General features: G+C 34.0%; 1 protein-coding gene across 1 annotated transcript; it reads right to left on the reverse strand.

Moving 5' to 3' along the window:
• Positions 1–9,661: 9,661 nt before the first annotated feature.
• Positions 9,662–10,802, reverse strand: LOC113330983 (CLAVATA3/ESR (CLE)-related protein TDIF-like). Its single transcript, XM_026577768.1, has one exon. The coding sequence runs from the start codon at positions 10,572–10,574 to the stop codon at positions 10,086–10,088; it is 489 nt and encodes a 162-aa protein (XP_026433553.1). The 5' UTR covers positions 10,575–10,802; the 3' UTR covers positions 9,662–10,085.
• Positions 10,803–21,943: the final 11,141 nt, after the last annotated feature.

The following is a 21,943-nucleotide window of genomic DNA, read 5'->3' on the forward strand; positions in this document are numbered from 1 at the left end:
TGGTTTCCTATTTGATTCTAAAATTGGTCTCGAGCATCTCGTGTCTGAAATTTTATGTTAAAAAAATAAGTTAATTACTAAATATAACGGAGAAAAATAAATAATAAAGTGGTAGAACTTACCAAATATTCATGTGAAGCACCGTTTTTAGTTCACCGATATATAGTGTTAAGTATTGACACGAATTCTCTACAATCTTTTTTGATTGCTTTCATCTTTGTTTTTAAGGAACTGAGATCCCTTTCATTAAGATTGCCATTCCGATCGACGAAAATTTCATGAATATATTTCCAGAAAAGAGAGGTTTTTTGTTGTGTACCAACAATTTCATCACAACTCACATAAATGTATGCAGTGGCTAGATCAATTTCTTCTCTTTGAATAACCATTTTAAATCAAACTAATATTTAAGAACTTGAGTAGTAGAAGGTTATGAAAATACCAAAGAAGTATAGTAGAAGAGAGATAAGAAATCAATTAAACTCAATTGTTTGGGACAAGTTTAAATTGAGAATTAGAGTTACCTTCTATAAACATTTTTCTCAAATTTTGAAAAAATAACCGTTGGGATCCGACGGCGGAGAAATTAGAGCCGTTGAGAATGATGATTATGATCGGATGTGAGTGGAGTGTAAACGAAAAAAGTTCAAACAAATAAAACTTGGCAAACGATTCTCAGTTTCTGTGTAAAATGTCATGGATACTCAGTTTTTCGTAAAATAGAAAATTACACGAAAACTGAGTGTCCGTGTGATTTCTCTTCTGTACAATCTGGATCAGATGTGATACACTTTTAAATGTAACTAAGGGATATCGCTACACTTAAGCAATACAGAAGACCATAATGGTCGCTATAATTAAGCTATAGCGAAGAAGAAACCCTCACCATAGTGTTTGGTTGGTTTTATCATTCTAATTGTAGTTTGTTTAGATTCAACAATTTCCTTTTTTTAACTTCAGCCCTCTATTGACGAAGACAATGTCTCTTAATTTTTTATTTTTTTTTGATAAATTTCATTCATGATAAAATAGGGATTACATGGAATTCAAGAACATCAAGATCAAAGATCGAAATACAACTAAAAGGTACTAACAAAGAGTTCTCCGTGAAGAGAAGTAACGAATTACCAACTAGAGCACCAAGCAATCCGAAGATTAAAAGAATTATTTTGGATTATAATCCAACCATTTTGATAAGGTTTTCTCTTCTTGAAAATCACAAAAAAACGTCACGAGAGCGCATAAAGAATCTCCATAAGGAGAAGACATAAACAAAAAGGGCAAAAAATCCACAAGAACGCTATAAAATCTCCTAAAAACAATGAGATTAACAAAAAAATAAAAAAAATCTAACCTACACTATTACTTATCTAAGAAAACAAAATAAAATAAAATAAATAAACCTGGCCCAAAGACTGATTATGATACATAATGTTTTGTCTAGTCTGCCTATATATTACTTGTCAATGTTGCAGATTCCTTATTCAGTTATGAAAAGCATTGAGAAAATTATGAGGTATTTCTTTTGGGGTTCTACTGCAAATTCTAAGAAGAGAAGTTGAGTGTCTTGGGCTAAAGTTCATTTACCTAAGAATAGAGGTGGAATTGGTGTCAAAAAACAAAATCTTGTTAATAAGTCCCTTCAGTGCAAATGTATCTAGAGATATAGAGTTGAGCGTAAAGCCTTACGGGGACAAATAATACACGAAAAATTTGGAGGTAATCCTAATTCCTTTTTGCCAAATTCTACTTCTAATTCTGTCGGCCATAGTTTTTGGGCTGGAATTCTCAAGGCCAAAGACCATATTGTTCAGAATACTTTGTTCACGGTTAATAGCGGCAATAAGTTTCTATTTTGGAGGGATAAATGGACACGGAATAATGCTTTACATATTTCTTTCAAGTCTCTTTCAGATTGTGTAGAAAGAAAAATGCTACTGTGAAAGAGTGCATTTCTCCAAGTATGGCATGGGATTTTGATTTCTCTACAAATTTGAATGAAAATGAACTTGAAGATGTTATATCTCTTCTTCAAGTATTGGGGGATCCATCTTTGGTCCTAGGGATAGCGAATGAAGATGATCAGAGAAAATGGGATGCAGTGGATGATTTTAATGTGGCTAGCTGCTACAATTCTTTGGATTTGGATGGATACTTATCATTCCCTCACAAACAGTTGTGGAACCCAAAAGTTCCTCTTAAGGTTTCATTCCTTGTTTGGACACTTTATTTTGGTGGAGCTCCTACTCTTGATCGTCTTCATAGGGCTGGCAGATCTAATACATATATTTTTTTTGTTGTGTAATAATGAGAAAGAGACGAATACGCGTCTCTTCTTACATTGCAAAGAAACCACAAAGCTTTGGAGTTATTTCTTCGATAGTTTTGGCTTAAAATGGGTTTTCACTAACAGTGTTAAATTAACACTTTGGAAAGCAAAAGAAGCATAAATTAGAAGCAATTGATAATCTTAATTAAATGTACTTTGTTTAATTGGACTTTATCTTATAAGCTTTTTGATGGCTACCCTCTAAGCACTCTAATTAGTAATTGGATGCTGTAATTGCCGATAACTAATTTGTGTTTCATTTTTGGCATCTTTGATAGCAGTCACTTCTGTTGACTGCTATTTTTCTTAACATAATTTTCCCTTTTGATTGTAAAAAAAATATAAATGGACTAGATCTGAGCAATAAGCTTTACGGTGGGAGGTTTTTTGGTTTTTGGGAAGGAGCTAGAAAGGAGAGAGAAGAGAGAGAACAAAAATGGATTAGATCTGAGCAATAAGCTTTACGGTGGGAGGTTTTTTGGTTTTTGAGAAGGAGCTAGAAAGGAGAGAGAAGAGAGAGAAATATTTTTTAGTTTGACCACCTCTTAATATTTTCTACTCCCTCCGTCCCACTAGATGACCTAGTTCAAGTTTGCACAATTCGTAAGGCACGGAAGGAAAATGAGTATTTTTTTAAGTGTTTTTTACAATTATACCCTTATGGATAATAACTACTCCTTCCGTTCCATTTTTGATGATGTTTTAGGGTTATTTTCTTGTTCCACAATACTTGAAAGTTTTCATATTTTCCCACAAAACTACCAATAATACCATAACATTTATCTTGGAAATATAAGTTTATTTTTAAATGCACTAATAACAATTCATGTTAGAAGATTTTTCTTATGGGTATAGTTGAAAAATCTTCATTTCTCTCTCCATTTCTTAATCTACATGAAAACTCCTAGAACATCATCTAAAGTGGAAAGGAGGGGGTGGTAAATTTAGAAATGATTTATCCCTCAACCTATACCACGGATGTTCGCAAATTTTATACCCTTGAAATACATTTTAAAACACCTACATAACGAATATAAATATGCCTATCAGATTATATATATTTCATATACTAACAAAAATCAATTAAAAGGATAATTTTAGAAGTATCTCCTTATTTAATGAAATAGGTCACCTATTATGGGACAAAATCTTAAAATAAATAGGTCAACTAATAGCGGAAGTGAGGGAGTAATTACTAAATCTTATTTACTGCTAAAAAAAAGATATATCCATCTTACAAAAACAAATGTGTTTTTCGCCATCTAACGGTTTTGCATAGGTCTTTTATAACGATCGACGATTCTTATTTCTCCGGAAATGCAAGAAAGTGAAGGAGATAAATCGTGGCTCATAATACACCCCTATCCTACTCCTTCATCCAACGTCTCAAATTTCTCCTCTCTTTTAATTTCCTTCTGTTATGCCTATTAAAAGTAAGCTTCCTTTACTACGATTTTACTCAGCTCCGGATTTTCATCCGTAACGAAGGAAATTAGTACTCTGCTCCAGCTTCTCGTCCGTAAAGAAGGAAATCAGAACCGCCATTACTCCTTTTGATTCAAACCTGAATAATCAAATCAACTGTTTATACGTTACCAAAATAAAAGATTATTTCTGCATGCCAATCCTTGAACTGTTCGGCTACATAAACCCCCAAAGATCTTACTTCGCACAGATTCTCAGTGCTAACCAATCTCCTTTTTCTCTATCAAGATTCATTTGTTCATGTAAGTTTCTCTAATTTTAATACTGTTTATTTCATATTTATGTATTTTATATTTGTTACTTTTCCAGAGGTTCTATTTTCTGATTGGTTTTGTTGTTGGTAGTTAACGACAGATGTGCATAGAACCGCACACCTTTTGATTGTGTCAAACAGGGCTTAATCCTCCACTTTATCCGAGAACTCTGCACACACTAACATCAGTCTCAGGTAAATATCAGTGGAATTTCATGATTTAAAGTGGTTGTCATTCATGTCATATGTTTATTATAATGCCAATGTGGAAACTATTGTTATATGTTATTCTTTGAATGTTGTGATTGTCAATTGATGTTAATTCTCGCCCACACACATGTGGGTAATTCAAATGAGTTCAAAAAACGAGTTAGAATCATGGACACGAATGATGTCTTCCCGATCGATGAGAATGTAAGTAGCACTCACCCTTTAAACCTTTACTGATCAAAAAATAACCCCATGAGACTCTGATACCTTATAATCAATCCTTTGTATTTTGTAATATAGATATATACAGAGTCTTAACATGACTAATATGAAGCTCTTATGCTTTTAAGCCTTTGTAATGTTTTTGAGGTTCACCTTCATGTTATTCACATCTATGGTCAAACACAAGTGTGACAATAGATTGTGAAAGTGAATGTCCAGAACCCAGATATTTGTTGTTTATGGGTTCTACCTGTATTACGCTGATATCCGTATTAAAAAATTGCATTGTGATTATGAATCTTACGTTTTTCTTGATTGTTTATGCTTACATCTCCCTTTCTTGCCCATCTACTTTTTTCTACAGTAAAATGGGAAACAGTTCATGATACATATACTTTCTTTTATAGTAAAACGGGCAAGTGTTCATGAAAACCAAGGCACAATTACTGTTTCCACAGAGGAAAACATTACTACAAGGCAAGCATTTGAGATGATAATCCGTTGTTTTAAGTTGGACACGGAAGACATCTATTCTAAAGTGACCAGTTTCATGATGATCATATGGTATTTAACATCTTCAATTTGTCCATGCAGAGATCATTAAGAAATAATTTGTTATTAACTCACTATACATGGCTTTTCATATAGTTCATAGTATTCAATTTCAAGTTAGTGGATTCATGACCCATAACAGATGAAGAGAATTCATCCGTGCACTATCCAAGATTCACCCATCATGCAGGTAAATATGATTTTCATTAAGATTATAAAAGAGCAATTTTGAGTGGATTGATCTAGGTTTGGTTCTTCTTAGTTATATCATGAAGTATTTAATGCTGAACAATTTTAATGAATGTTTTCTAATTTGTTAAGTCCCTTTCCAAGTAAGTTATGGAGGTATCTTCAACTATCAGTCAGTCTAGGTTCTTATGAAAGAGGGAAATTCTCCTTCTTTGCCGAGTTTATTTTGATTACATTTTGATTCTGATTAATGGCAATAATGGCAAAAGTTTCTTTGGCTTATGTATGCATTAAAGTGGATCTTTTTGCCTACTCTTGACATGATGGTTTTTTAATTTCGGTCCCTGTAGTATTTTTGTTGTCCACTTTGATGGGGATGAGCTAATGAATTATCTATAGCTACAAATGAAAGAGATTTCATGGAAGATGGGTAGCTATTGCCACACATAAAAAATAATTTTCAGTACACTTAAAAAGAGGTTGTTTGTTTGTTTAGGGGTTAGTGCAACATGGACGGTGACTGACGTAGCGGTAAGAAGAATAGGTCCTTATACTCCAATTTCCCAAGCTAAACTTTAATTTTTTTATTAGATGAAATAATTCAAACAATCAGATGGTGTTGTACTGTGATCATACTTGATGTAGTTAGTTAATTCTTAATCCTAGAGACTTAATTAGTTATACACTTATTTTGATGTATTTTTAATTATAGGATGCATTATTTGAGGATTCTTATGTTGCGTTTCTAATTTGTTGCAAACCTGTTCCAACTGACTACTCATTGACTTAGTTTCTTTTTGTTGTTTAGTTAGTTTGAATTCTATGAGATGGATTCTAAAATTCAGATATTACTATATGCAGGAAGCAGTGGTACACCTGGAGGAAAAATGACAACAGGTTGTGAGCATTAGTAAAAATCCGCAGCAATGTGGGTTTTATTTCACCATTTAGCTTTGTTTTTTCCTTTAGTCATCAGATGTCAGTGTGGGGTTTAAGTTGGTATGTGAGGTGATTGGAATATTGACACAGTCACTTATTCAAGAGAGAAATCACACAGTGGATTTCCCAAAAACATCACATTTGGAAGTTTTGATAAGCAAATCCGAGAAGAGGGTTTGTATTCTCTAGACAAAGTGCATTTGAGCATTGACTAACCTGATTTTTATCTGACCAACAGTGATCGGAACACAACTGTTTACTCTATGGATGGCTACCTACGCTAGGTCCATTTCCCTTGCAAATTCTGTTTCATTCAGTTTGAGGACTCAGAGTCGAAACTGCAACATCTATCCTTCCAGTTTGAAGACAATGAGTCGATATCTAAGTTATATTACATTCAAGCTCACAGAGTCACAATCGATTCTAAACCCACGTCATTGCCATCAGCTATGTTACTCGGCAATGAATTTTGCTAATAATTGCAAGAGCATGTTTTACTTAGTTTGCCCGGTAAAAGAAAAAACGCATAAGATTTTTATGTTTTGTAAGACAAATGTAAATGTTCAATGGTCTTAGTTCCTCGACCTAACATCTTATTTTTCAAACAAGTGAAGTATAACTTACTTATTTTAAAAATTCTTTTTAAAATGTGTCGCCAGACTCGCCACAAAGTTGATATGATCGCAGTTGTAAGTCCCACTATTTTATTATACGTATCAAAGAAATCTGAAAATGGGAATAGAAGATCTATAAATTCCTAGTCACACCCTCATCAAATCTAAGGATAATTCCACCATTATGAAATGTTACTGCTTGCTCCCAGTTGGGATAGCTCATCTGCCATTGCATTATCTTTTTGTATATGTGTGACTAATACCTAAAATGTATAGTCTTAAGAACGGACATACAATTCGTCCATTGAACAGTAATTATCAAGGAAATAAAGACGTATTAGATAGAGACTAAATCCGTGAGTAAAACTTTCTTGATAATCTGATGTTCCATAAGATTAATCTGACGTATTTATTAATTGGCTCATTTGTTTCCCTTTATTTTAAGAGTAACTCTACCATCACCGCCATCCCTCTTATACGGAATTACTACTCCTGGGATAATATTCCGGTATTAATCATTTTCGTTATTTTGAGTGGGTTTTATTTGCTAATCCGATTGTGTATATTAGGAGTCCAAACTGAGTGAACTGTCTTAATAATTAGATTTGTGATTATGTGGGAATAAGCTAAGAAAATAACATTTCATGGGGTGACATTTGTTCACATGAGTCGTGTAATTAACAAAAGCAAGAAAAAAAATAGAACCACGTCATACAAGAACCAAATCTCGTGCCGCCACGACACGAGCCATATTCTAGTGTATACATATATTGGTGGAGATGATGATGACATATCATTCGCAATAATAGTGGGGAGAGGCTGTAACTGAAAATAGTAGTGACAAATTTCATCAAGAAAATATCATCATTTTACATCATGGGTGTTGAGATTATTATTATGTGTGCAACCTAAGAACCTGCGGTTTATAATCTATTAGGGCCTCTCCACTAATTGCCAATTGGTTTTGAGTTGGATGTCTGTATTCTAACATGGTATCAGAGAAGGATTTTTGTGTCGAGTCATTTGGCCACACCTTTACTCCGCCGATTTATTGTCCACGTGTTAGACTCAACGAGGCTACACGGGGTGGGGGGTGGGGGGTGTTGAGATTATTAGTCTCATATTGTCTGGCAACCTAAGATCATGCTGTTTATAATCCTTTGGGCCTCTTCACTCATTACCAACTGGTTTTGAATTGCATGCCCATATTCTAATAATGAGGAACACAAAATTATTTATCCTCTTCTACTGATGATAAATGAAGATGTTCATGCTGAGCAGATACATCGAAAATTATTTATCCCATATTCTTGTGAACTGATAAGGCTGACAAGGAAAATTCATGCGGAACAGATACATCGAAGAATCAAACTGGAGAAAAAAACTGTTAATTATTTTGAGATTGCTACTTGGAGTACCACAAACTCCAATCAAAAACTATTTAGCTTTAAATTTAACAAACTATATTTCAAGTTTTAATATTAGTAGACAATGGAGGGGATGTGAAATATGGAACCTAAACCAACGTGTTACTAGAAATCTGGCTGAAAACAATGGGAAAGGGAACTTAGATTGTAGACATAACTGGGGACATGATACCCTGGAAACCAGGATCACCGGTTGTTACAGTATCTGTTTAAGCTTCATTTTCTTATATTAAAAAAAAAAACTAACAGAACTTCTGATCATCACCAATGCAATTATTACCAACTCATATCAAATACAAGAGTGTGCATATGGTTCCATCTTCCATGACTTTTTTCCTTGATCAGATCTTTTTCCTTTATTGGTGACGTGTTTGTATTCATGTGGGGACAATAATCAGGAAAACAAAATGAAGAAAGAAAGAAAAGTCATGAAATCAGTAATTAAATAAATAAAAGATACTCATTGTTAAAGATCTGACACCACTTCTTGTGTGGGTCAGATTCTGATTTTAACTTTGACAATGAAATCAGATCAGTGTAGTCTGAAACTCAAATCCAACACAAAAAACAAAATGAGGAATGCAATTCATCCATGAAGTTAAAAAACACTTAAAAAAAAGTAATCATATTGAAATTATTGGTAGAACATGATATCACTTTTTATTTTTATTTTTTAATTTATTCTTTTGGGATATTGGAGGTAAGGGATCCATATATACTACCTCCGTTGTTGAAAAAGGAATATCACCCCTTTTTCATTTAGCCCAAAAATCGATCAAATTGAAAAAATCGTAGAAACTCTTCTCTAAAAACAGGAAGTAGTTATACAAAACAAGGGTACTCAACAAAATGTTGTGTCATGTGCAAGTAAATCTCAAGAATCAATTCAATACTACATAGAAAAATGCATTATTAGTACATGACATGTCCATTTAGTAGAGACCTGCCCGGATACTCACAGCCTGAATTCTTACAGACCAAAATAAACATAATTGTATACCTATATATAGAGGGAATGTCAGATATATGGTTATATTGACATTATCGTGGCATGGTGATATTATTTTTCCTGCAAGATGCAAGCGGTGATAAATTTGAAACTAATATTTTGATGATAAAAAATGACTGTCAAAAATAACGGACAAAAATAAGAACATTCCGAAATATGAAACTTAACCATCCACAAATTATAATTTTAAACATTAATTTTTAACGGTCGATAGTCAAAATGATAGACGGTAATCTCTTAGATGTTTTGGAATGCTCTCACTTTTAGTTAAAATATAAAATTTTATAAAACAAACATGTCACCAAATAATTAGCTTCAAATTCATTGCCACAAGTTTTATAAAGAAAATAATATATAAACTTCGGATTCCTTCGTAATATATATCACAAAGAGGATGAAGAAGAAGAACTCATTTATGCATAAAGTATCATAGTCAAATTTAAGAGCAATTTATTATAACATAAAAAGTTAATTAGACTTTTAGCTTCAATTCAGGTAGCTTAAATTTTGTCCCGAACAACAACAACAAATATAAAAAATTAACCATAACATAATACCCATAGTATTCACTTGCTATACACATTCTAGTAAGCAAAGAAGAGAAAGCAAAGAAGAGAAAATGATGATGATATTTAAATGTTTAATACCAAGACAGGTGAGTGATCATGACGATGATGCTAACACAAATTTAATGGTAACAAACCTCTGAGATAGAAGACAAGTAATATTAAATATAACGTTGTGACCACGTACGGCGATGATGATGACAACGATGTTGTAAATGTATGGTTCTTTTCTTCATCGACAACAAGCTCGATTATGATGATACCAGCAGCAGCACTGATGGTGATTAATCCTACCTGTTAGAGATGGGATTTGGACCACTTGGGACTTCATGGTCACTTGCTTCAAACTGTTTGGATGAATTCTTTGTACGAGTACTACTGCCATGAGGATTCAAATTCATGGTATTAGTACTACTATGTTGATGATTGTCATCATGAGACGTGGACGTAGGTGAAGTTGTAGATGGTTGAGACAAGAATCTTCTTGTAATCAGCGGTGAAGAATCCATGGCTGTCATCATCTTCGATTCGTCTGTAACCGATGTTGGATTAGGGTTACAAAGATGAGTAACAAAGATAAAGCTTATAAAGAATAAGAAAACAAGTAATGTTTTTGAAATGTCCCATTTGATGATGGACCGATCATGAGCTGATGATGATGATGATGAAGAAGAAGAAGAAGAAGAAGATGATGATGATGTTATTGTAATTGTTGCCATGCAACCAGGAATACTAGTAATACACCACCCCCCAAGAGCCAACAAGAAATCAATATCCATGAACCAGGTAGAACCACCAAGGGCCGGGGTAGCAAATTTAGAATAAGAATTCAACAAGAAGCTTCAAACAAAAGTAGCTAAACAGAGAAGAGAGAAGTTAAGATGGGAAAGAAGGAAAGATAGAAAGGAAAAGAGAAAAAGAAAGGAAAGGTTTTGATATTTGAACCACATTCGTTGGTGTACATGAAATGAGAACCATTTACAACTTACAAGTATCTAGTATGAAATGCTCCAAGCTGAAATGATGTCCAGTTACCAGAATACCCTTCCCTAACCATCAAAACTGATGGTATTATTATGAAAAAGAAAAAACATAGAGTATTTAAGTTGAATTAATAAAAAAAAAGAAAAAAAAAAGAGAAAATTATCATTATAATGTCGAAAAAAAATTAATTTTTTCTTTTTTAGATGCCTATTCACATTGTCTAACTATTTATAATTAATGTTTTGTTAGTATCCGAAGGACAGATCTACAAGAGACTAATCTAGGTTATAGTCCCATTAGATGTTGGGCTTACCAAGTGTGCAAGTCCGAACCTAGAAAAAAAATGCAGTCTCCTTGAATCCGTCACGGGAGAACTCTACTAATCTATTTGCACATAGTTTTTATTTAAACTAGTTTTTCACATGTGCGATGCATGGACCTGTTGCTTGTTTATGAAATATTAGATTCATGTTTAAAATTAATTTCGTTAAAAACAAATGGTTTTGTTAAAACAATAAAAAAAAACTAATAAGCTGATACTTTATAAAAGCGCTTGAATACCGGTAAAGTTAGTAAATATACGGTGGATTATGTTTAAAGAGGTCGTGTGTTTAAAAAATAAAAGGAGTGAAATATCAAGATAATATAAACTCATAACTTAATTGAACTTTGTGCCCGCATAAATATATATTTGGTGAAAAAATTTGGGTGAATATGTGTAACATCTTAGGATGATCCCATGTACTGCATAGAGCTTTTTGAGTTAACGTATCCATCTTGATGAATAATAAGATCATTGATGTTTTGAGTTATTTTCTACCAATTTCTATAATGATATTTTTTTTTTGTTGTTGTAATATTTATTATATATATTTTAGGCATCATGTGTATATATATTGTTCTCTTTTTTTTTCCTCTCATGTTATGTGTAGCTTTTTCTTTTTCTTTTTCCTTTTTTTCCTTTTTGATCGAGAAAGAAATAAATCCACTGATCAAGGTAATAAGAGTACATGATGCCTTTACCTTACTAATAATACTAATTTAATTGTCTTTTAGCTTGGGTATGTATTGCCAACATATGAATTGTTGGTATACGGACCTACAAAGCAATATCTTGAAGCTAGGCCTGTCGTATCCTGCCAAATAATAATATCTCGTCTCATAGAAAATTAGTCTTTCACTTTATCTATTTTAGAAGCAAATTGGTGATGTACATGTCTAAATCACGGTAAGTATTCCTCCAATATGTTGACTTCAAAAAAAAGAAATAATTATAATGGTAAAATTCCAAAGATTTTCAGGATATTTGCATATAAAAAATCATATGGCATATCGTTATATTGATATAAGTATTTTTTTAACCTTGGATCGGATATGTGTAATATCATTTACCTTATGTAGGTATAGTTTCTAACTACTATAGTGTGCAAAAGATAAAAATGGTATCCGCACCAGAAGACCAACATCATTTACCATTTCTTTTCCTCTATTGTATGTTGAAGATGCATAAATAATGCAATATTGGTTTCTAATGTGCGATCTTGCTCCTGCTGTAACGATTTGCGCTTTTTATTTGTTAAAATTTTTCAGAGTCATAGTATGAGTATTTAGTATTATCCTAATTCTCATGCGCAAAATTCCAGAAGCAACATGCTTAGGTGCTCGATCTTCATTAAAAGGGAAAGCCCATTGTACTACTTTAGTGGAATGTAAATATTTCTTTAGTGAATGTATATTCGATTTTGCAGGTGTATTGGCCTTGATATTGTTCAAAGGACCTGTAATAAGAAACTTATGAGATACACTAATTCACATCAAGAGGAACAACATCGACCATGGGGATTGGTTGAAGGGTTCACCTTTAGCTACTTGGTATATCATGCAAGTATTACCAAGGCCAAAGTTAACAGAACACATGTGAAGTAACCTAAGATACACACAGATGCATGCAAGATAACAAGTAAGATTTGCAGGCCATTATACTGAAAAAATGTGCCCTGAATAACTTTCATTAACTGCATGGATGGGCATTTTTGGAGCAGCACAATCAACTTTCTTTAGTGCATACGTAAATTACTTACCATCTGCTTATTCCATGAAAACGTCTGTCAATCTACGTCCAGAGAAATCTCTTAGGTCATGGAAACATGGGGCAACAAAAACTGGATCCTTCAAATTTAGTAATTAACATGAAAAATAACACTAAAAAAAAGAATAAAGAAAAAAAAACCCTACTTATACAAAATGTGAAAGATCGGAAGATATGGCAATGATAACAATTGGACTAATGTATACATCCAAACTTAACTTTTGCTAAAATAAAAGCTTTAAGAATCTATAAGGTGTTATCTACTTATGGGGCTAAATTTTGAACCAACCGAGGGAGGGTCAAAATCAAAGGAAGAAGAACAAAAAAAGAGAAAAAAAAATTATCTCGTTACCATGCAGAGGTCTCCAATAACTGTCCAATATCAGAACTCAAAGAAAAATCCAAAGAATATATAAAGACGAAAACAATACATGAGTTATTCGTATGGGTTTAGAATTAATACCCTGAATCTTCGAAAGAACTAATATTATCCTCATGTTTCACCTCGTCTTCAACTTAATACCCAATCTTCCATTGGCGCAGCCATTACAACGTAATTGATTATACTGTACAAAAAAAATCAAAATAGATCAAACAGTTAATTGATTATACTGTTCAAAAAGAAAAAAAAATAGAACAAATAATTAAATCCCAAGAAACAGAAGAAAAAGCCGCTCAAAAATAAAAACAAAAAAACTGACAAAACTCGTGAGAAAAAAGCTTTTGCTTGAGGGCTTTATATAGAGAATCGCTGAACATCAAAAGTTCAATAAAAATGGAAATAAAATAAATTATTGTTGTGCATAATAATTATTATGGATAGCCATTGTATATTTGACTAAAATTATTCTGGATATCCTAGATCATCCGTAAATAGAATTATGTCATTTTATTTTATTGGATTTTCTTTTAGTAAAAGCTAATTAGGAATAAAATTATTTCATTTTATTTTAGAGGATTTTATTTTTCTAAGAAATACTATGGAGGGGAAAACTCTCCATATATAGAATTTTCAAAAATAAGACGCCTCGGGGTTTTATTTTTGGTACTTTTTTTAAAAAAAAATCTAAAATTTTATTATTGTTGATAATTTTTTTATGGAATGAGCAATATTAAGTAATATAAATTGAAATTTATCCATATTGACGAGTGCAACTTGATTGCACTTTGACTTTAATAAAATGTTTTGTTTAATATCATGTTCAAACACTACACGATTTTGTATTAACGTTATTTTTCTTTTTTTTGCTGCTTGCTATTTTGTTTTTTTAATAAACATTGCTGCTTGCTATTGAACAGGATAACCAATCAATTATTACATGGAAGAGGAAGCACATTTCGTTCTACGGGTAAGTATCTGCAATTCTATGTATTTTTCTAAAATTTTAATCATTGATTTAAACTTGATCAACAGACTTTTTAATGTCACTGAAATTTCAACTAGAGTTAGTTTAATTAACAATAGTAAATAGTATGGTATGGTATTGTATTGTAATTGAAATTTATTTTAATTTTAAGAAGTGTATTTGGACACTGGATATTGTTTTTAAATTTTTTTGTGATTGATTTAGTTTTCTGATGAAATTGTGATTGATTTAATTTAGTTAAGATAAATTTAAAAAAGGGCACCTAGCTCAGCTGGTCATCCCCGTTTTTCAAAGTTTCATGCGCTCCAGGAGGTCTTAGATTCGAGACCTCAATGGCGTAATATTGCAGGAATTAACATGGAAAGTAGAGTTAGCTTGTCCCCCCTTGTGACACAATCTCAGCCCCCATCCGCTTCGGTTCCCTTGGCTAGGTTATCCATGAGGCTCGCTGGTAGGCTTGCACAACAACCTGTTCAATTAATGTAGTAGTACGTTGTTGGAGCTTAGCTTGTTAGGCTTCCAACTAGTTAGTGTAATATTCTTTATCTAATAATAAATAAAATTTTATGGTTTATTTTTAAATTTTATTTCATATTTATTTAATTATGATTAAATATATTCGATTTATTATTATGAGATTTTATAAGATTTAGGTAAAATAATCTTGCCTAAGATTGGCCGAAAAATATATTGCCAGACAAAAAATATTTTCTTAGATTATTTTTTAGTTGAAATTTGATTACATTACCAAAAAAACAAAAACGATGGGGCCAAAATCAACCTGAAACGAGAATCAACCAAGAGCTCCGGTGAATGAGAGTGCTCGAAAAAACTCTGTTACACTAGATAAAAAAAATTAATTTTTACTACAGTTTAGTGAATGGATAGTATTAATGGTAAGATGCAACTTCAAAAAATAAAATAAATGGTAGGATAGTAATTTTGATTAGGGGGGTGATAAAGTATATAATAAGAATCCCTAGCTAGCTAGATTAGTCTCATTCAAAGTTTTGGTGAAGGTATGTGATTAAAATGGAAAACTAATCCTGAAAGGTTAAAGCGAGAGATTGATACCAGAGGTGAGGTTATGGAGATGGTGCTTGGTAGTGGCAGGGGTGGTGGCTTTTTCTCCCTTGGCTGTTTGTCCAAGAAATTTCTTTCTCAAATCTTTCTTTAGTTTTCTTCTTTCCAACGTGATTTAAGAGGAACCCCAAGTAAGAAAATAATAATAAAGAAAAAAAAAATAATAAAGTGAAGAACGGGCACCTAGCTCGGCTGGTCATCCTCGTTCCCTAAAGTTTCATGCGTTTCAGGAGGTTCCAGGTTCGAGCCCCTAATGGCGTAATATTGCAGAAATTAACATGGAAGGTAGAGTTAGTTTTCCCTCCTTGTGACACAATCTCAGCCCTCATCCGCTTCGGCTCCTTTGACTAGGTTACCCATGAGACTCGCTGGTAGGCTAACACAACAACCAGTTCAATTAATGTAGTAGTATGTCGTTGGAGCTTAGTTTGTTAGACTTCCAACTAGTTTCATGTAATAATATTTATAATAATAACATGTACGGTAGAGTTAGCTTGCCCCTTGTGACACAATCTCAGTCCCCTCCCGCTTCGGTTCCCTTGGATAGGTTGCTCATGAGGCTCGCTGGTAGATTAGTACGACAACCTGTTCAATTCATGTAGTGCGTTGTTGGAGCTTAGCTTGTTAGGCTTCCAACTAGATAATGTAACTCTTTATCCAATAATAATAATAATAACAATAATAATAGTGGGAGGAAAACGGTACTGTTGTTTTTGTTCCGTGATTTTCCCATTTCCTTTGCTTTATGGAAAGTAAGTACAGAGAAAACCAAGTAAACACAGGAATAAGGGAAAGCATCTATCTCTCTATTCTTTGAACATTTGTTCTTTGAATTGATATCACTAGTTTTTCTTTAAAAAAAACGAAAAACTGTGCAGCTAACATATTGTTATCGTGAAGCTAACTACATAGTTGACTGTCTTATTAAAAGTTTCGTCTTTTTGTTGTTTTTGAAAGGATTTTTTTGGTCTCGTCCCCTTTGTAATCTCTGATAAGAGGATAGGCGGGGAAGGGCCTACCCTCGTGTTATTAGGCCTGCTTACTTTTTAATGTATTACGCTTATACCAATATTTTTTTGAAACCCGTAGACGCTTCTCCTGCTCTCACAAGAACCGTATAGGACTTACTTGCTTAGAGTGAGGGACTTTCGGAGCCCAGCCTGCTTTTTATGACACTGATTGGTTAAAGATGCCATTTTTTTTAAAATAATAAAAAGAGTAAGGGGCAGCTTAAAAAAGAACAACCTACTCCAAAAGTACAACGTTGGGATCAACTGGGCTAAGCCTAGCACCAAGAGGATCCCTTGATAGAGTATTAAAGTTATTACAGTAATCCTAAATAAGTAAGTTTGGATTGCATTGTAAAGCTTGCCAAAATAAGTGCAAATTGGGACCTTTCCAATTCAGGTTCTGAAATAAAGTAGAGGTACTGGTAATCCTAGCTAGCTTAGCAGCATTGTTGTGGTGCAGAAAGTCTAGTTTTATGAATCTTCCCAGGATAAAGTCGATGACTTCAAAATTCCTATCTTCATTCTTATAGTCTCCTTGAAATCTTTGTTGCACTGCTAGTTTGTAACCTTTCTGAATGGCTTGTAGAATGTCATCCTCTACTGCTTCAAAGTTGATGTTGGTCTTTTGCATCTCCTTTCCTCAAGTCAATGCTAGTTGAGCTCCTCTGCTGGCTCTGCTTACGCTGCTAAGTCCAGTTGATGGATCTTTAAAGTTCCTTGCTCCCATGTATTGCCATGTGAAAGAGAGAGCCACGAAAGCAAAGTTCGTATATTGTGGTACATCACTATTAGCCATATTGTTATTTACTTCCATAATGTGTATGCTAATAGTTATCCCAAACTTCTTTTGAAAGTTTCTATCCAGACTGCTTTGGCTTAAGAAAGATTCATTGCTGCTGTCCTGATAGTGGATGTTTTTTAAGATGTGCCCTGGATTGTGAATCACTCTGTCATAAGAGCAAAGGTGCTAAGTGATTTTCAGGGCAGTAGCAGCTGCATTATGATCTATATTTCTGAAGGTCTGGTCACATCTAGCTTTTCAGATGAACCAGCAAATGGTAGCATAAGTAGTATTCCATTTAGCAGAGGGATTGTTAGGTAAAAACCAACTGTTGAACCAATCATGAAAGGAACTGTGAGCAGTAAAAGCTGATGATTATCCCCAAAGAGTTTCCTCCAAACATCAGAAGCAGCTGGGCAGGCCAAGAGAACATGAGTAATATCTTCAGAAGCACTCTTGCAGAAACTACAGATTGGATCAATATAATTTAGAATACCAGATGACTTGGCATTTGTTGGGAGAATACCATGATCACACTTCCATATGAAAAGTTGAATAGCTGGGGTGGTATCAAGTTTCCAAATTTCTTTCTAAGGAGTTTTTTGGGTGTCATTAGCATATTTATCATCAATCTGTCTATCATAAAGGGATTTGACAGTGAATTTTCTAGTATGAGTTAAGCTCCCTTGATGGTGTCAGCGGTATTTGGGTGGTGATTAGTCTGGAGAATAAGGTTTTGAATGTCTTGAGTGAACCAAAGAGTTAAGACATTTTGATCCCACTCCCCATTGGTATTGAATAGTTGATTGACAGTTTTCAGGTTTGAAGGGCATCGAGGTGGTTTTTGGAGTATGTTAGGTAGATTGTTTATCCATCTATCTTCCCAAATGTGAATGTTGGTACCATCACCTATTCTCCAAATATAGTACTTTTGAATGCAGGAGATTCCTTCCAAAATGCCTTTCCAAATCCAAGAGTCGGTGTTCTTTGGCTTGGTTTCCATTCTAATAACTTCCTGATTTGGAAAGTGAGAGGCCTTCATGGTACTAGTCCATAATGAATTTGGTTCTTCTATCAATCTCCAAACAGTTTTTGAGATCACGGCCAGATTGAAGTATTCCATGTTTTTGAATCCCATACCCCTTAACTCTTTTGGTTTATTAACTGCATACCAAGCAATATAGAATAGACCTTTGGGTTTGTCTTGGTCTTTATTCCATAAAAAATTCCTTTGTATAACATTTATATCTTTGCAGGTGCCCTTAGGAATCTTGGAGAAATTCATTTGGTAAATACTTGAGGTTGTGGTGACAGTTTGAATCATAATAATTTTACCAGCTGTAGATAGAGTAGATTTCCAACCAGCAAGTCTGAACTTAAGTTTTTCCACACAAGGTTTGAAGGATTGAATCTTGCTTATGTTAGTGAAGAGTGGAGATCCCAGATATTTGTCAGAAGTGCTAATTCTTTGAACCTTCATAGTATCACTTATTTTGTCTGCAATGCTTGGGGCTGTGTTCTTGCTGAAGAATATTCCAAATTTTGAGAAGTTTATCAGCTGCCCTGAAGAGTGCCCTAAGTCTTGAAATATCTTGATTAAGTTGTTACATTCTTCCATATTAGCTTTGCAGAAGATCATATACTCATCAGCAAAAAGAAGATGGTTGATAACAGGTGCCTCACTACAGACTTTAGTTCCATGTATGAGACCTTTAGCTTCGGCATTAGTCAGATATCTATATAAAGCTTCCATGCAGAAAAGGAATAGTATGGGGATAGAGGGTCTCCTTGTCTGAGACCTCTAGTAGGTTTAAAAAACTTTCCTGGAGAGCCATTTACCTGAACATCCATGGTAATGGTGGATATGCACTGTTGGACTAGATTACACCATTGAGAGCTGGAACCCATTTGTTTCATAACTTGAATAAGGAAATCCCAATTAACCCTGTCAAAGGCTTTGGCCATATCAATCTTGATTCCCATTGTATCATTTGATCCCTTTTTTCCTTTTCTAGTATTCATATGATGTATAAGTTCATGAGCAATAGCTATACTGTCAGATATTTGTCTTCCATGAATGAAAGCTGACTGAAAAGGGATATAAGGTTTGGTAGAAGAGGTTTTAGTCTTTGAGACAAAAGTTTTGAGATGATTTTGTAGGTTGTGTTACATAAAGATATTGTCCTGAAATGAGCAGGGTAGTCGGACTTTCTGTTTTGGGGATAAGGGAGATGAAAGTAAAGTTCATTTCTTTGAGAAGATATCCAGAAGTAAAAAAGTTCCTAACCATTGTAGTGATGTCTTCACCTACTACATCCCATTTGGCTTGGAAGAAGTTTGGTGGAAAGCCATTAGGCCCTGAAGCCTTGTCACCTGCCATACTAAACAGAATATTTTTGATTTCCACAACATCAGGGACCTTTAGAAGATTGTTATTCTCAGAGGTGGTTTTGGTGGTGGGTATAAGATTTATGAGTGATTGATTGATGGTTATTGGTTCAGCAGTGGCCGTAGTAGCAAAGTGGTTGGTGAAGCAGAGGGCAACTTCCTCCTTGTTGTGCAGCCAAGAGCCATCAACTTGTTGTATAGAAATAATTTTATTTTTTCTGTACCTTTTCTTAGCAGATAAGTGGAAGAAGCTAGTGTTCTTGTATCCAAGTTTAATAAGATGATCCCTGCTTTTAGTCTTCCAAAAACATTCCTGAATGTTCTGTTAATGTTCAACTTGCTTTTTAGCATCTCTTATATCCTTGCCTCTATTGATATTGAATTGATTCTTGGTGATCCATTCCTAATGTTGTAAGCTGTCTTCTAAGTTAGTCTTGATATTGCCATAGATCTCCTTGTTTCATTTCTTTAATTTAACTTTGATATCTATTAATTTTCTTGAAATTTTTATGGCAAGAGATCCTTTGTGGTGGGATTTCCAACATTCAGCAATGATGGCTTTACAATATTTGTGATCAAGCCAAGGACCAAAAAATTTGAATGGAATGTGTCCTTGCTTCCAATTGGGATTGGTATTGAGGAGAATTAGGTTATGATCAGAGCCAATGGCAGGGAGGTTGCAGATAGTGGTATTTGGGTGTATTTCAAGCCAGGTTTCATTATCCAAAACTCTATCCAATCTTTGCTCGGTAAGATGAATACCAGTTCTTCTATTGGGCCAAGTGAATGGACATTCTGTGTAGCCCAAATCAGTAAGGTTGGATTCTTCTATTTTCTTCAGAAAAAGTGCTTCAGAATTATCAATAGGGTGCTGACTGAATTTTTCATGATCATGAAGAACAATGTTTAAGTCACCCATTATCAGCCAAGGTAAAGTGTTAGTTCTACCAGTATTTTATATCATTTTCCAAGAGTGAATTTTATCAGGGGTGGTGTAAGGGCTACCATAATATCCTGTGAAGAGCCACGGTTCTCCTATGTTGAGATATATTGTGGCACTAATGTGGTGATTAGAAAAATCTTCTATTGTGACCTTCAGATTAGTTTTCCAAGCTAACACTAGGACACCAGCACTATTGGTTTTTCCCTTAGGTTCAACAAACCAAAAATTAGTGACACCTATATTTCCAAGAACAGTTTTTAAGTTCCTAGATTGTTTCTTGGTTTCAGATAAAAAGAAAATATCGGGATTATGTTTATTCAGCATGTTATTTAGGTGTCTACTGGTATTTGGCTGTCCTAGCCCTTGGAAGTTCCAAGACATGACTGAATAAAATTGCCAGAAATAAGAAACATTAGGATAAGTGAAGATGATAATGATATAACCTATAAGGGTAACAGTTTGAAGGATGGTGTTGTTATGTTGGTTGCCTAAGCTAAGGCTGAGAATTATCCTTATAACTAAGGTATTGTTGCTATATCTAATATAAGAACTTTGGAAAGGATAACAGAGAGTATAACAAGTTACCTGAGGACTTAGAAAAGGATTTTCTCCCTCAAGGCCACCAGTAGTCAAGTCAGTCAGATGATCCTCCTCCATGTGCATTACATGGTTATTGCTTCTCTTGGATGGTTGATTTTGATCCTATAGTTGGGGAGGATGATCAGTGGCAGTAGAGGATATAAAGAGCTTTCTTTTTGGGTCAATTAACTGGGGATGGAGTTTAGTATCCACATCTTTAAGTTTAAAATCTTTTTTTCTTTTTTTCCATAGCAGCTTATTCTGATTGTTAAAGTTTTCATTGATTTGTTGCTGAATTTCAGCTAGAGAAGGTGTTGTATCAAAGATATTAGATGTTGAATTCTTGGGGAAAGTAGTCTGGAGTTTTGGGAAGATGTTATCAGGGTTGATATTGTTTTCCCCTCCATTCTCAGTAGTAGGATTGTGTTTCCTAGCAACAACCTTGATGTTGTAACTCTTCTTTTTCAGCAATTTTTCCTTGTGTCTGTTGCTATCCATGATTTTTTTTATGTTTCTTTTGGCCATCTATGACCTCATAGTTGATAGTTGATATTGCTCCATTGATGGTTTGATGCAAACCAGCTTTGAATATGATGTGTTCCTCAGGGCCATCCAGCTCCTCAGTGCTATTCTTTAGGAGGATTTGTCTTTGTGCTAGCCTCATTTTGATGGAAAATTCCTCAGCAACATCTCTGTCAGTGTAATGTCTTATTATGATGTTGTTCTGAGGGCTACTGGTGTTAGAATTTGTTGGGGTGTTGGAAGTGGATGGGTAAGAGTTATTGAGATTAAATGTATGAGATTTTTGGGTTGCAGTTTGTGATAGTTCTTGCTTCTCTTAACAAAGGGGACCAGGGTGATCTAGAATTCTACAGACCTTGCAGAAAACAATTCCATGCAAAGCATAAGCCATTTCAATCCAGT

The sequence above is a fragment of the Papaver somniferum genome, unplaced genomic scaffold, assembly GCF_003573695.1.
Source record: "Papaver somniferum cultivar HN1 unplaced genomic scaffold, ASM357369v1 unplaced-scaffold_123, whole genome shotgun sequence".
NCBI lineage: Eukaryota > Viridiplantae > Streptophyta > Magnoliopsida > Ranunculales > Papaveraceae > Papaver > Papaver somniferum.